At 46.2% G+C, this 15,401-nt stretch overlaps 1 protein-coding gene across 5 annotated transcripts in view; it reads left to right on the plus strand.

Moving 5' to 3' along the window:
* PHYKPL (5-phosphohydroxy-L-lysine phospho-lyase) overlaps positions 1 to 15,401 on the plus strand; it is a 29,458-nt gene that overhangs the window by 2,895 nt on the left and 11,162 nt on the right. For 4 of the 5 annotated variants that reach the window (XM_079770105.1, XM_079770106.1, XM_079770107.1 and 1 more), the window contains exons 4-8: positions 2,263 to 2,337; positions 2,893 to 2,980; positions 3,057 to 3,173; positions 4,526 to 4,608; positions 4,869 to 5,094. In XM_079770105.1, coding sequence (XP_079626231.1) covers positions 2,263 to 2,337; positions 2,893 to 2,980; positions 3,057 to 3,173; positions 4,526 to 4,608; positions 4,869 to 5,094 — 589 coding nt within the window. Of the gene's footprint in view, positions 1 to 2,262; positions 2,338 to 2,892; positions 3,007 to 3,056; positions 3,174 to 4,525; positions 4,609 to 4,868; positions 5,095 to 15,401 lie in introns of all 5 variants that reach the window. The other variant, XM_079770108.1, reaches the window with a different exon arrangement.

Below are 15,401 nucleotides of genomic sequence, written 5' to 3' on the forward strand. Positions count from 1 at the left end.
GGCAGTGGAGACAGAGTGGCAGGCGATGACATGTACATAGAACCAGCATCCTGGGAGAGAACGTTCCAACAAATCGTAGGTTGAGGCATTTAGATTATAGTAAGTATTATTATCATTATCATTGCCACTTACATAGTACATTAATCAGTCCCCTCCAATAATTTCTAGGAAGTGGAATTTACATCTTCATTTTATAGATAAGGAAACAGTTTATTTTTTAATACTTTTCAATTCTTCAGAATTGTAAGGAAAATACATATGAATGGATATACATTTTTATATAATAAATATTTCTTAAGATAAAAATATAAATTACAGTTCTACATATGATCAAATAAATGTAAAAATTCATGTTTACGCCGAGGAAACGATTAAACTGGATGTGTGTATGTGTGTGGAAAGAGCAGTTTAAATGAAGCTAGCTTGCCCAGAGCCACCCGCATAAGGCATGGAAGCCATAACTGGAGCCTCTCTAGGAAGAGCAGGGAGCTGGCTCCAGGAGTGGGAGCTTCCTTGGCAGTGGAGGAAGGGACATTTGCTGGCTTACTCCACCAGATTTACTCTGGGTTCCAGCGACTTCGTGCTGCCAAATCCAGTGGTCTCTGCTGCCTTTGTCTTATTCCATCTCTCAGCAATATTGACAGTTACCACTCTCTCTAGAAATGCTTCTGGTCTAGCTTCCAGGGCACTGCGCAGCCTCACTCTCCCTAGCTTCTGGCTGCTTCTCCTGTCAATTCCTCCTCTGTGCCTCAAGGCAGGTCCTCTCTGAACCTCTCCCTCCTGATCTCTTCCGTTCCCATGGGATTACTAGCATCCAAGCATCCACATGCTGGTTACTCCCAAACTTGTCTCTCAAGCCCAGATGCTTCCCATGTGTTCCAGCCTCATGGTTCTAACCATCCCCTTGACTTCTTGAACATCAGCTTCACGGGTCGAAAAGGCGATAAGGACATGATTGTCTTCTGCCAGCACCTGGAGTGGGACCATGGCCTCAGCTCTCCCTTACTTTCCTAGGCACTTACCCCAGACCTTCCCAAGAGGACATCCCCCTCACTACCACCCGCACCCTGTCTTGCCTGGTAAATGGCAGAACCATCTGCATCTCTGCTCAAGGCAGAAACCCTCCTCCCAGTCCTGCATCAGTCCTGCCTCACCTACCTCCAGGGTGGCTCCATCCACTTCCCTTTCTCCTCATGGCCACCACTACTCTCACTTGCCTGTCCTCCTCCTTGCTCTCCTCACCTAAACTTTTTTTTTTTTTCATTGAAATAGTGTGTTCTTTTTATTTTAATTTATGACTACTGTGGATGGGCAAGGGGCCACATACCAAACCTGGCAAGCTCAGGGGATTTACTTCCACTTCATTTCCTTCTACTCCATCACACACACACAGCCAGAGGCTGCCTCCTCACATGGAAGCTGAATCATGTCTCTTCTCTGATTAAAACTCTTCAGTGCTGCTTGCTGTGCTGGAAACGTCCCCCTGAGGCTTTAGTGCAGGTGTTGCCTCCTCATAGAGCCCTTCCTGCCCTCTGTCTTAGCTCAGGCTGCCATAACAAAATGCCACAGGCCACCCCAGACCGGGAGGCTTAAACGGCAGCCATTTGTTTTCTCACTGTTCTGGACGCCGGATCCAAGATCAAGGAGTCAGCAGGTTTGGTTTCTTTAAGGCCTCTCTCCTCAGTTTGCAGGCGGCCATCTGTCTTCATATGGTCTTTCCTCTGTGTACATGAGCCTTGGTATCTCTATGTCCAGATTTCCTCTTAGAAGGACATCACTCAGGTTAGATGAGGGCCCACTCTAATGGCCTTATTTTAACGTAATCGTCTGTTTAAAGGCCCTATCTCCTAATACAGCCACATTCTGAAGACTTCAACATATGAATTTTGTGGGACACACAATTCAGCCCATAGCACCCCCTTATCTAAAGTAGGGTCCCATCTGGTCCTTTTGAGTGAGCATTCTTTCTTTGGTGTTTTTGGATTTTTGGAATGGTTTTGTTTGTTTTTTGCTTTCGTGACACATACCAGAATGTAAGTTCCAGGAGGGTCAGGGTCTGTCTGTTTCACTGTTTTTGCCCCCAGCCTTAGCACACAGAAGGCAGGCGTTGGATGGATCTGTACCTAATTACTAACGAATGGTGTCCCAAGAATCTGCTTGCTGCTGGCAGGGCACCACCTTCCTCTGGGTTTCCCGTAGGAAGCAGGCCCCCGGAAGGAAAGCCCTTAGCTGTCTGAGCAGTGCCCACCTTTTCTGTTGTAGGTCGGAGGCCAATGACCTAGCCCTGAGGCTGGCCCGCCAGTACACAGGACACTGGGACGTGGTGGTATTAGACCAGTAAGTGCCATTCCCAGAAGCTTGGGCCCACCACTTGTTGGGGATCAATGAGGCTATAACTTTGGGTGCCTTGGGCAGGAAGGATGAGGGGCCATCGCTGCAGAGACTCCCCAGCACACTCCAGGGGGCTCTTTTCCCTGGTGTCTCTTCTAGGCGGGCAGCTTCTGGGGAGCTGAGAGAGCTTTGTGAGGGGTTCAGAGTTGGTCCCACATTTGAGGTATTAAAACTGTTCCAACAGTGGCTCCCATGTAGTATGTGCTGCACCAGGCCCAGGGTTAGCGCCTTAGCACATTTAAGGTCATTACAACCCTGAGGAGAAGCCACTGTACAGAGGAGAGAACTGACCCCAGAGAGCCTAGGTGATTAGCCCCTGTTACACGGCCCCAAAGCGGCCTCACAGGAAGTCTTACCCCACAGCCTGTGCTCATCCCCAGCCCTCGGACTCGGGGGCTATGTCAGAAAGGTTGCTCTTCCTTGTCAGAAAGGTGTGTCTCCTGAAGAGCGTAGATGCTTGTCAAGGCTGGGCCTGAGCCCACCCTCCCTTCTCCTCCCCAGTGCTTATCACGGTCACCTGAGCTCCCTGATCGACATCAGCCCCTACAAGTTCCGGGACCTGGATGGCCAGAAGGAGTGGGTCCATGTGGTATGCACGGCCCCAGGGGGCAACAGGTCGGTGACCACCCCGAGCCTGTATGACACGGCGCTGTCACTCCCCACAGGCACCTCTCCCAGACACATACCGGGGCCTCTACCGGGAGGACCACCCCAATCCGGCTGAGGCCTATGCCAGTGAGGTGAAACGTGTGGTCAGCAGTGCACAGGAGCAGGGCAGGCAGGTAACTATTTGCATGGCTCCAGCCCAGCCAACAGTGAATATCACTTCCTCTGTTGCCAGCTGGTGCTAGATACAGGGAACACGGAGAGACTCCGAACCAGAGATGTGTCCTGGGGCCCAGGCTGGGCTGGTTTTGATTGTGAAGGAGGGTCCTTTGAGAAGGTACTGCCTGATTTCAGTAATATGAGTTGGAGGTAGAAGAGGAAAGCATCCTAAATAGAGAGTAAGGAACCACTCGAATGTGAGACCAGGCTGAGCGGGCAAGAGGTGAGCCTGGAGAGGCAGGCGGACCCTATGCCAGAGGCCCCCAGGTGCGGTGCCGAGGGGCTGGAGACCATGGCAAACCTTCGAAGAGTTTTAAGAGGGAGGGTAATAAGACTAGAGATACACTTGAATGGGGCCAGCCTGAGGGTGAGTAAGCAAAGTGGGGTGCCCAACCCAGGTCAGCGTAGTGGAGATGGAGAGGGCAGAGACAGAACAGCTGTGTTGTACCTGGAAGAGCAGCAGCATGGTGACAGTAGAGGGGAGGTGGTTAGTGATTGGTGTGAGGGCTCTCTGGGTATACAGGTAAACACAGAATATAACAGCAAAGACAGGCAGGCTACAAGGCCAGAAAGGTTGGCAGAGCCAGATCTGGGAAGCCTGGCCTATGTGTTTCAGATGCTCTACACCCACTTATATAAACCAGAAAAGAGGTTGCTCTGGTGGCAGCAGGGCTGAGGGACCGGGTTTCTACCCCATTGACCTTTCCCTCATCCGGCTGGAGCTTCTAAAGAAGCTTTAAGGCAGAACATAGTTTGGAAGTCATTACTGTGAGCAGAAGGGGTCATTAAAGGGCTTTAAACAAGATGAGCTTGGTGTCTGGGTTGAGGCATCACCCTGGTGGCTAGTTGGAGGATGGACTAGAAGAGGCATCCAGTTCAAAGACACTGGCAGGAGGCCAAGGCAGAAACTGGCAGATCTGTGGGAGGCAGAAGTGTCCAGGTGGATGGCAAGGAGTGGGTGCAGAGATGATACAGAGGAAGTCAGGCTGTGCTGACTGATAGATGAAGGAGGGGGCTGGATCAGGGATGGGGGCAGGGGAGAAACAGGCTTGTGGGGGAGAAATCGGTGCATTTTTTCTGAGGCATGCTAAGTACAGGAGTCTGGAGGCATCCAGGTTGTAAGAATTGGTTTGAGGCCTGAAAGAAAACAGTCACAGACATTCAGATGTGATGAGGAGCCCGAACTAGGGGTGCTACAATGATGGTAACTCATCCTGCTTGGAGCCAGCCCTGAGCCAGCATCAGCAGGACTCTTAATTTGCCTCAGCACCTCCAGGTCCGTGTTCCTGACATCTCCTCTTGTCCACAGATTGCCGCATTCTTCGCTGAGTCTCTGCCCAGTGTGGGAGGGCAGATCATTCCCCCTGCTGGCTACTTCCCGGCAGTGGCAGAGTAAGGAGGGCAGCTCCAGGGGGGCCAGGGCTGTAATGGGGTTTCCCAACCTTTGTTCCAAATGGCAACCTCCGTCTCACCTGTTTGCCAGAGTTTTCGAAGCCCCTGAAAAAATAGTGGCCCCCAGAAGGCCATCCATCGGCCTAAGGCCATAACCTTACTGTTGGCAGAGCCAGGATTCAGAGTCCCAAGACCTCCCAGCTCCTGTTCTGATCCCTCTCACCACAGTCGCCCCGTCAGCCCTCTGTCCTCTGCCACAGGCACATCCGCAAGGCTGGAGGGGTCTTTGTTGCAGACGAGATTCAAGTGGGCTTTGGCCGAGTCGGCAAGCACTTCTGGGCCTTCCAGCTGCAGGGGGAAGACTTCGTCCCTGACATTGTCACCATGGGCAAGTCCATTGGCAATGGCCACCCTGTAGCCTGCGTGGCCACAACCCAAGCTGTGGCAAGAGCATTTGAGGCCACCGGTGTCGAGTACTTCAATACGGTGAGTGAAGGCTCCCGGGAGCACTGAGGGTTCTGATAGGCCCCAGACAATCTGAGCAAAGGCCACAGACCTGGCACTGTGCCACCACAAAGATGTCTAAGATGTTGTGGGGGTGTGGGGGCTGGGGAACAGTTAAAGCACGTCAGAGGAAAATAACACCAAACCTCTTTAAGATTAGTATCAACCCAAAAGCTGTGGCAAGAGATCATGCCTTATAAAACATATAGAAAGAAAACAAGAGGCCCTCTCTCCCTTCCAGCAGAAGCTGCCTACTGTGTGCAAGACCCTGTGCTAAAAGCTGATTAAAATGCATGAGGAGCTGTGTGGATGATGGATGGCCTAAGATTAGCGTTGGTGTTGCAGTGGGAGCGTAGAGGAGGTGCGGTGCAGGATTGAGCGTTCCCTAGTGAAGTGGATCCCCGGGTTGGAGGAGAAGCCACGGCATGTTCAGTGGCGCCAAGAGCGCAGTTATGTGGCAGGTGAGGGGAGCATCGTGGTCAGCAGATGGCCTCATGGTAAAAGAGCGGAGAGTCTGGACTAATCCCCAGGGCTGTGAGGAACCACGGAGGGTTTTAATCTGTGAGAGACAAGGTCTGAAATACACTTTAGAAGTTCTCAGTGTGGAGAAAGACCACAGGTAGGCAACTGGTCCAGGCAAGAGAGAAGGAGCCCAAATCTGGACACGGGCTACAGGGAAGAATAGGGAAGGACAAAGAGTGAGGGAAAGAAGAACGCACTGTCACCTCCCTAAAAAGAGTCAGTTTGAAATGGGGCTTGAAACATGTCAAGGTTGGGCAGGATGGTTGAGATTTGTCAGAGGTTATTAAGGACGAAAGCTGGTGCTCAGCAAACTCACTACATACCCAGCTGACACGTAGAGCCTCTGCCCTAAACAAGTTCACTGTTCAGAGGGGAGATGGGCTCATAAACCTCTGCTCACAATGGTGCGGAAAGACTTAACGGGAGTAGTGTGTTCACAGTGCCGGGAGAGCACAGGGATGCGGGTAAGAGCACGCAGAAGAGGAATGGAAGGAGCAGGGGAGGATTCTTATGGATGTGGGAGGATGAGGAGGAATTGGCCCTGCGAGGAGGAAGGAGTGGGTTGTGTTAGGTGAAAGACAATCCACTGGAGCCAGAGCCTGGCGTTTGTGTCTGTCTTACTTGAAGCGCACATGGATTATGTAGTCAGTCCACGGTTCATGAAAGACTCATCTGTTCTCGCATAGTCCTCTTTTAGTTAATCAGTTAATTGGTTACTTTTATTACTGATACAAGCATCTGAGAAGCCATCATCCCAAATAAAAGTTAGAGCCGAAACCGGTTTGGCTCAGTGGATAGAGCGTCGGTCTGCGGACTGTAAGGTCCCAGGTTCGATTCCGGTCAATGGCATGTACCTTGGTTGCGGGCACTTCCCCATTGGGGGGTGTGCAGGAGGCAGCTGATCGATGTTTCTCTCTCATCGATGTTTCTGACTCTATCCCTCTCTCTTCCTCTCTGTAAAAAAATCAATAAAATATATTAAAAAAAAAAAAAAAAGTTAGAACCTTGACAATAACCTGCATCTATTTATCCGTATGGTTGCTCCCAGTCCCTGCCTCCCCCAGCCCAGGTAGCCATCACTCTGAATCCCTTATTCACTAGTTATTCTCATTTTTTTTAACTTTGTAAGTAGTGTATCATGCTGCATGTATGTAGTCTTTAGGGATTTGTGTGTTTTTTCACCTAACATATTACTAAGGGTCACCCCCATCGCTTGTCACTGAAATCCATTTGTTTGGACTCTTTATAATAATATCCCATTGTATAAACTACCTTGGTTTATTTATGCAATCCTGTTGATGTGCTTTGCAGTTGCACTCATGATTTTTGCTATTGTGAACAGTGCATATTGATATGAACCATTTTTATAAACTCTGTTGTACACGTGCAAGAGGGTTTTTAGGAATAACCTAAGAGTGGGATTGCTGGATCATGTTCACCTTCATTTTGAGACACTGACGTCTGTTTTCCAAAGTAGGTCACAAGTTAACACCCCACCAGCAGGTATAAGAGATTCTATAGGTCAACATGCTCTTCAACACCTCTTAATTTGTGCCAATCAAATGGGGTATAAAGTTGTAGCCCCTCAAATCAGGGAATTTTTTTTATATGCCATTCCCTGATTTCAACTTATGTGAAACATCTTCTCTAATAAAATGGTAATATGCAAATTAACCATCACTCCACTACATAAGCCATGCCCACTATCCAAGCCACGCCCACCAGCCAATCAGGGCGAGTATGCAAATTTACCCAAACCAAGATGGCTACAGCCACAGAGAGCAAGGTTTCCCAGGTAACAGAGCAAGCCAAGCTTTCCATAGCCGTTGCAGGCCTAAGCCTCCACTCAAGCTACAAAGTTTCAATTATAAAAGGTAAACAAATTCAAACAAATGGCAACAGAATGGAGCCTGAGAGAGCAGGCCAGGGTTGCCGGCGGCAACAGGGGAAGCAAAGCTTTAAAGCACACCCTGGCCGGGCCCACCCGCTTAAGGCAACAAAGTTTCAACTGTAGAAGGTGAATTAACTGCCACAGAGATGGCTGCTGCCCCGGAGGGAACAGCAGGCTTGGCTCTGCTCCAGGCTACAAAGTTTCAATTGTAGAAGGAAAATAAATCCCAGATACCAGGGCCTCTGCTTAGGTTGCCAGGGGGCGTGGCCCGCCTGCAAACCAGCACAGGCCCCTCGCTCAGGCCACCCCACGCCCCAAGAGAACCCCACCCTGATCCAGGACACCCTTCAGGGCAAACCAGCTGGCCCCCACCCGTGCACCAGGCCTCTATCTTATCTAATAAAAGAGTAATATGCAGATTGACCATCACTGCAACACACAATATAGCTGCCCCCATGTGGTCAAAGATCCTGCCCCCATGTGGACACAAGATGGCCAGCAGGGGAGGGCAGTTGGGAGGCACCCGGCCTGCAAGGGAGGGCAGTTGAGAGGGACCAGGCTTGCAAGGGAGGGCAATTGGAGGTGATCAACCCTGCAGGAGAGGGCAGTTAGGGGTGACCAGGCTGGCAGAGGAGGGAAGTTGGGGGCAAACAGGCTGGCAGGGGAGCAGTTAAGCATCAACCAGGCTGGCAGCGGAGTGGTTAGGGGGTGATCAGGCTGGCAGGCAGAAGCTGTTAGGGGCAATCAGGAAGGCAGGCAGGCAAGCAGTTGGGAGCCAGCAGACCTGGATTGTGAGAGGGATATCCGACTGCCCTCCAGGAGTCCCAGATTGGAGAGGGTACAGGCTGGGTTGAGGGACAACCCCCCGCCGTGCACGAATTTCGTGCACCGGGCTTCTAGTCTCTTCATATGTTTATTGGCCATGTGCTGCTTCTTCTGTGAAATGCCTGTGTTTTTTTTCTTGGTTTTTTTTGTGTGTGTTTTGTTTTTTGTTGTTGTTGTTTTTTGTTTTTTTCTTTTGTCCATGTTTTGATTGAATTACTAATGCTTTTCTTATTTATTTGTGGGGGTTTTATGTGTGCATTTGTGTATACATGTATAATTAATTACACAGACACATAGTTACATAGGGCTTTAGTTACATAGGACTCTTGAAACTTTTATTTCTTCATGGGTTAGTTCTGGTGAGTTATATTTTCTTAGGAATTTTTCATCTGAGTATTCAAAATTGTCAATTTATGTTTCTTGTTAATACTTTCTTAATATTTTTTTAATCTTTATCATTATGTTCCCTTTACTTTTACAATAATAGTTCTTTGAGTCCTTTTGTTTTCTTTCCTTCTGCTTTCTTTGGGATTTGTTCTCTGTGTGTTTTTTGTTGTTGTTGTTGTTTTTATTTCTTAAAATGGATACTTAACTTTTTTCACTTTTTTCCTTTTTATAAATATATTTTTATTTTTTATTTTATTTTTTTAATTATATTTGTTGATTTCAGAAGGGAAGAGAGAGGGAGAAATAGAAACATCAATAATAAGAATCACGGATCAGCTGCCTCCTGCACACCCCACACTGAGGATTGAGCCCACAACCCGGGCATGTGCCCTGACCAGGAATCGAACCGTGACTTCCTGGTTGATGCTCAACCACTGAGCCATGCCGGCCAGGCTGTTTTCTCTACTAATATAAATATTAAGCCTGTATATTTCCCTTAAAGCACAGCTTTTACATTGTATCCCACTAATTTTAATATATAGTGCCTGGCTCGTGTGGCTCAGTTGGTTGAATGTCCCATGCACCAAGAGACTGCTGGTTTGATTCCCCATCAGGGCGCATGCCCAGGTTTTGGGTTCCATTCCCAATAGGAGGTGTGCAGGAAGCAGCCAGTCAATGATTCTTTCTCATCATTTATGTTTCTATCTCCCTCTCCTGTCCTCTCTGAAATCAATAAAAAATAATTTCTTTTAAAGAGACATTTACAGAGTTCTGCAAACATTTAGAGAGCACACGTTTTTCTTGAGGACATGTAGAACAATCACATACCAGCTCACCTCAACACAGCTTACAGAATAACTATCAAAACAGTAAGCATCACACAAAACATGACCCTTAACTTCAGTGTCCTTAGAAGTTAATAAGTTTTGAAAAACCTAGAATTGAATAATGGTACTGTGGTTCTCAAACTTTTGGTCTAAGAATCTCTTTACAATCTAAAAATTATTGAGGAACCCAAAGTGCTTTTGTTATTTGTGTTATATTCTTAAGAGATATTTATTTATCTGTACTTTTCTTGAAATACCTTTGTCTGGTTTTGGTATTAGAGTAATACTGGCCTCAAAGAATGAGCTGGGAAGTGTTCAGATCTCTTCTGTTCCCTCTGAAAGACTTTTCTGAAGGATTGGTAGTAATTCTTTAAACATTTAGGTAAAATTGACCAGTGAAGCCATCCGGTTCTAGGCTCTTTATAGGAATTTAGCATCACTATTCATTGTTCTTATTTACTATAGGTCTGTTCAGGTTTTCTATTCCTTCTCAAGTCAATGTCAGCATTTCTTTATCTTCCTAGGAATTTGTCCATTTCACCTAAGTTATCCAGCTTGTATCTCAAAAACCAACTTTTGGTTTTGTTGATTTTTTTCTATTGTTTTTATATATTTCTATTTATTTACACTCCAATCATTATTTTCTTCCTTCTGCTTGTTTTGGGTTTAGTTTGCTCTTCTTTTTGTAGTTTCTTAAGGTGAAAAGTTAGATTATTCAAGGTCTTTTTTCTTTTCCAACATAGTTGTTTATAGACAGAACTTTTCCTGTTAGCACTACTTTCATTGCATCCATAAGTTGGTATGTTGTTTTCATTTTCATTCATCTCTAGGTATTTTCTTTTCTTTTTTTCTTTTTGTTAATCCTCACATGAGGATAATTTTTCCATTGCTTTTCAATGGAAAAGAGAGAAGGAGGAAGGAAGGGAGGGGGGGAGAAAGAGATAGAAACGTTGATGTGAGAGACATATCGAATGGGTGCCTCCCACACGGGCCCGGACCAGGGCTGAGGAGGGAACCGGCAACCCAGTTACGTGCCCTTGGCTGAGCATCGAACCCACGACCTTTCTGTGCATGGGCCGATGCTCTAACCACTGAGCACTGGCCAGGGCCATCTCTGGTTATTTTCTAATCTCCCTGACTTCTTTGAACCATTGGTTGTTTAAGAGTGTGTTATGTAATTTCCACATATTTTTTAGTTTTCCAATGTTCTATTGTTTCTAGTTTCATTTCACTATGGTGAAAAAAATTTTGTCTTTTTTTTTTTTTTATCTTTATTGTTGAAAGTATTACATATGTTCCATTTCCCTCCCCTCCCCAACATTGACCTCTTCTAGCCCCCACCCCCACCCCCTGCCCTAGGCCTTCAACACCCTATTGTCTGTGTCTCCATGGGTTATGCATATCCTATCTAATAAAAGAGTAATATGCAGATTGATCATCACTGCAACACACAATATAGCTGCCCCCATGTGGTCAAAGATCCTGCCCCCATGTGGACACAAGATGGCCACTACAAGATGGCCAGCAGGGGAGGGCAGTTGGGAGGCACCCGGCCTGCAAGGGAGGGCTGTTGAGAGGGACCAGGCTTGCAAGGGAGGGCAGTTAGAGGTGATCAACCCTGCAGGAGAGGGCAGTTAGGGGTGACCAGGCTGGCAGAGAAGGGAAGTTGGGGGCAAACAGTCTGGCAGGGGAGCAGTTAAGCATCAACCAGGCTGGCAGCGGAGTGGTTAGGGGGTGATCAGGCTGGCAGGCAGAAGCGGTTAGGGGCAATCAGGAAGGCAGGCAGGCAAGCAGTTGGGAGCCAGCAGTCCTGGATTGTGAGAGGGATGTCCAACTGCCCGTTTAGGCCCAATCCCACCAGGATCAGGCCTAAACGGGCAGTTGGACATCCCTCCAGGAGTCCCAGATTGGAGATGGTACAGGCTGGGCTGAGGGACAACCCCCCGCCGTGCACGAATTTCGTGCACCGGGCTTCTAGTATGCATATAAGTTCTTTGGTTGATCTCTTCCCACCCACCCACCCCTCCTTCCCTCTGAGATTCCATAGTCTGTTCCATGCTTCTAAGCTTTTAAAATATATTATTGGCCTAACATGTAATCTATCCTGGAGAATGTTCTGTGTGCACTTGAGAAGAGCACTTACATTCTGTTTTGTTTTGTTTTGGGGGGTATTTTTAGTCAAGTGTTCTGTATATGTTAGGTCTAATTGATTTATAGTATTGTTCAAGTCTTGTTTCTTTATTGATCTTCCATCATTCTGTTATCGAAAATGAGAGATTAAACTATTGTTAAATTGTGTATTTCTCCTTTCTATTCTATCAGTTTTTGCTTTATATATTTTAGGACTCTATTGTTAAATGCATGTGTGTTTGTAATGGTTTTAACTTTTTGATAAATTGATTCTTTTATCTTTATAAAGTGTTTATATTACTAGTTTATTTAGGCACACTGATTATTTATTATATACATTCAATATTACTTTGCAATAGTTTCAAGTATACAGCATAGTGGTTAGACAATCATATATTTTATAGGGTTCCCCCCCCCCCTTGTTATTTCCAGCTAGTAACAATTTTAATCTTAAGATTTTTTTATGTCTGATACTAGTATAGCCACAACAGCTCTTTTGGTTACTGTTTGCATGGTATACCTTTTCCACCCTTTTGCTTTCAACCTACTTATGTCTTTACCAGTGCTCTTTTTTAAATATATATATTTTTTAATTGATTTCAGAGAGGAAGAGAGAGATAGAGAAATCAGTGATGCGAGAGAATCATTGATTGGCTGCCTCCTGCATGCCCCCCCACTGGAGGTCGAGCCCGCAACCTGGGCATGTGCCCTGACCAGGAATCAAACCATGCAGGTGTTTAAACTTACATTGTTCAAGGGTCAGCTATGTTGTAAAATGATCACCACAATAAGTATAGTTAACATTCATCACCACACATGGTTACAGTTGCTTTTTGTGTGGTAAGAACTTTTAAGATCTACTCTCTCAACAACTATCCTACCTAATAAAATGGTAATATGTAAATTACAATCACTCCACTACACCCACGATTGGGCCAGCGGGAGGCACAGGGGGCGGGACTCGGGGTGGCCGGGGTAGCGTATTGGGCCAGCATCTGCACCATGGCTGTGCTGCGGAACAGAAGGGGCCTCTGGGGCAGCGAGCTCACGTCCCACCGCAGACCATCAAAAGCGGGGGAGCTGGGTGCCTGTCTGCTCCGGCACCAGCAGACAGGCACCCAGCTCCCCCGCAATCAAAAGCGAAAGCGTGTAGGGGACCCTACACGTGCATGATTCAATCATGCACTCGGCCTCTAGTAAGATATGTAATACAGCCCGGCCACTGTGGCTAAGTGGATGAGTTTGAGCCATGAACAGAGAGATCAGGTTTCAATTCCCAGTCAGGGCACATGCCCAGGTTACTGGCTCGATCCTCATTAGGGAGCACGCAGGGGGCAGCCGATTGATGTTCCTCTCTCATCAATACTTCTCTCTCTCTATCCCTCTCCCCTCCTATCTCTAAAATCAATTTAAAATATATTTTTTAAAATATGCAATATAGTATTTTTTTTAATCTTCACCTGAGGATATTTTTCCATTGATTTTTAGAGAGAGTGGAAGAAAGAGGGAAAGACAGAAATATCAATGTGAGAGAAACACATGGATTGGTTGCCTCCTGCATGAGCCCCAACCAGGGCCCAGGCCAGGGAGGAGTCTGCAACCAGGGTACATGCCCTTGACAGGAATCAAACACGGGACCCTTCGGTCCGCAGGCCAACACTCTTTCCACTGAGCCAAATTGGCTAGGACTGCAAAACAGTACTTTTAACTATAGTCACCATGCTGTACATTATTTTATCGACTTACGTTTATAACTGGAAGTTTTTACCTTTTTGACCACCTTCACCCATTTTACCTACCCTCTTTGTCTTTTGATCATTTGATTATGTTGTATCTGGATATGGAACTCATTCTACTTTAGGTTCATTGAATTTCTTGGATGTATATGTTGTTGTTGGGTTTTGGTTTGCTAAATCAAATTTGGGGACGTTTTGACCATTATTTCTTCTATTTTTCATTTTCCCCTTTCTCCTCTCCTTCTGTGACTCCCATTGACATATGTTGGTATGCTCAATCGTGTCTCACTTGTCTCTGAGGCTCTGTTCTTTTTTGTTGTTGTTGTTCTTTTTTCTCTCTGGTTTTCAGACTGGACAGTCTCAATTGACATATTTCTAGTTTGCTGATCCTTTCATCTGCCTGTCCAAGTCTACTGTTAAGCCTCTCTAGTGAACTTTTTATTTCAGTTACTGTGCTTTTCAACTCCAGAATTTGTTTGGTTCTTTTTTCTAATTTCTATTTATTGATATTCTGTATTTGGTGAGACCTTGTTTTCATGTTTTGCTTTTTAGTTCTTTAGATATGGTTTCCTTTAGCTCTTTTAACATATGACACTTAAAGCCTTTGTCTAATAAGGCCAAAATCTGCCGAAACCGGTTTGGCTCAGTGGATAGAGCGTCGGTCTGCGGACTGAAAGGTCCCAGGTTCGATTCCGGTCAAGGGCATGTACATTGGTTGCGGGCACATCCCCGGTGGGGGGTGTGCAGGAGGCAGCTGGTCGATGTATCTCTCTCATCGATGTTTCTAGCTCTCTATCCCTCTCCCTTTCTCTCTGTGAAAAATCAATAAAATATATTTTAAAAATAAAATTTTTTAATAAGGCCAAAATCTGGGCTTCCTCAGGGACAGTTTCTATTGTTTGCTTTTCCTCTCCGCCTACCCATATGCACCATGCTTCCTTCTTTCTTTTGTGGACAAAAAGGAGGTGCTGTAATAAATGATAATTTCTGCCTGGCCAGTGTGGCTCAGTAGTTGAGCGTCAACCTATGAACCAGGAGGTCACCGTTAGATTCCCAGTCAGGGCACATGCCCGGGTTGTGAGCTCAATCCCCAGTAGAGGGCATGTAGGAGGCAGCCTTCAATGATTCTTTCTCTCTATTGATGTTTCTTTCTCTCTCCTTCTCCCTTCCTCTCTGAAATCAATAAAAAAAATTTTTTTTAATCATAATTTCCTAACTGGGCAGTTCACGATGGATAGTCACACCCAAGCCTATAACTTTTTTTTCTTTTTGCCTGTAACTTATGAGCAACGGTTTAAGCAAGCCTTCCCACTGTTCTTGTGCATGTAAGTTAAGACACCTTTAAAATGCCAGAATAACCCTTAACCACCCTCAAGAGAGCACATAATCTTAACTATCCTATAATCCAATCCCTGAAACCACCTTTATCTAATCTTTCCTATATTCCCTTAATTTCAAATACGTAAAACAAACTCCAAAACTGGCATACTCTTGAGCATTTGAGATCTTGCTTGTCTTGCTTGTCAGTTTTGGCTCAAGTACTCATAAAAATTCTCTACAGCCCTGGCTGGGTGGTTCAGTTGGTTAGGGCATCATCCTGATGCACTGGGGTTACATGTTTGATCCCCAGTCAGGGCCAGTGTGGGACTCAACCAGTGAGTGCATGATTAGGTGGAACAGCAAATCAGTGTTTCTCTCTTCTCTCTCTCTCTTAAATCGGTAAATTAAATTTTCTACAGGTTTGGACGTTTTCTTACGTCAACACTGCATGTTTCAGGTTTTTTATTGTTGAAAACTGGACATACTATATAATAAAAGCCTAATATGCTAAGTGTTCAGTCGACCAGTTGGCCGTTCAACCTATCAAAGCATAATATGCTAATGATATGCTAAGGCTGCTCAACTGCTCGCTATGAGCACTGACCACCAGGGGGCAGACGCTCCGACTGGTAGGTTAGCTTGCTGCTGTGG

The sequence above is a fragment of the Cnephaeus nilssonii genome (genome assembly GCF_951640355.1).
Source record: "Cnephaeus nilssonii genome assembly, chromosome: 5".
NCBI classification, from domain to species: Eukaryota; Metazoa; Chordata; class Mammalia; order Chiroptera; family Vespertilionidae; genus Cnephaeus; species Cnephaeus nilssonii.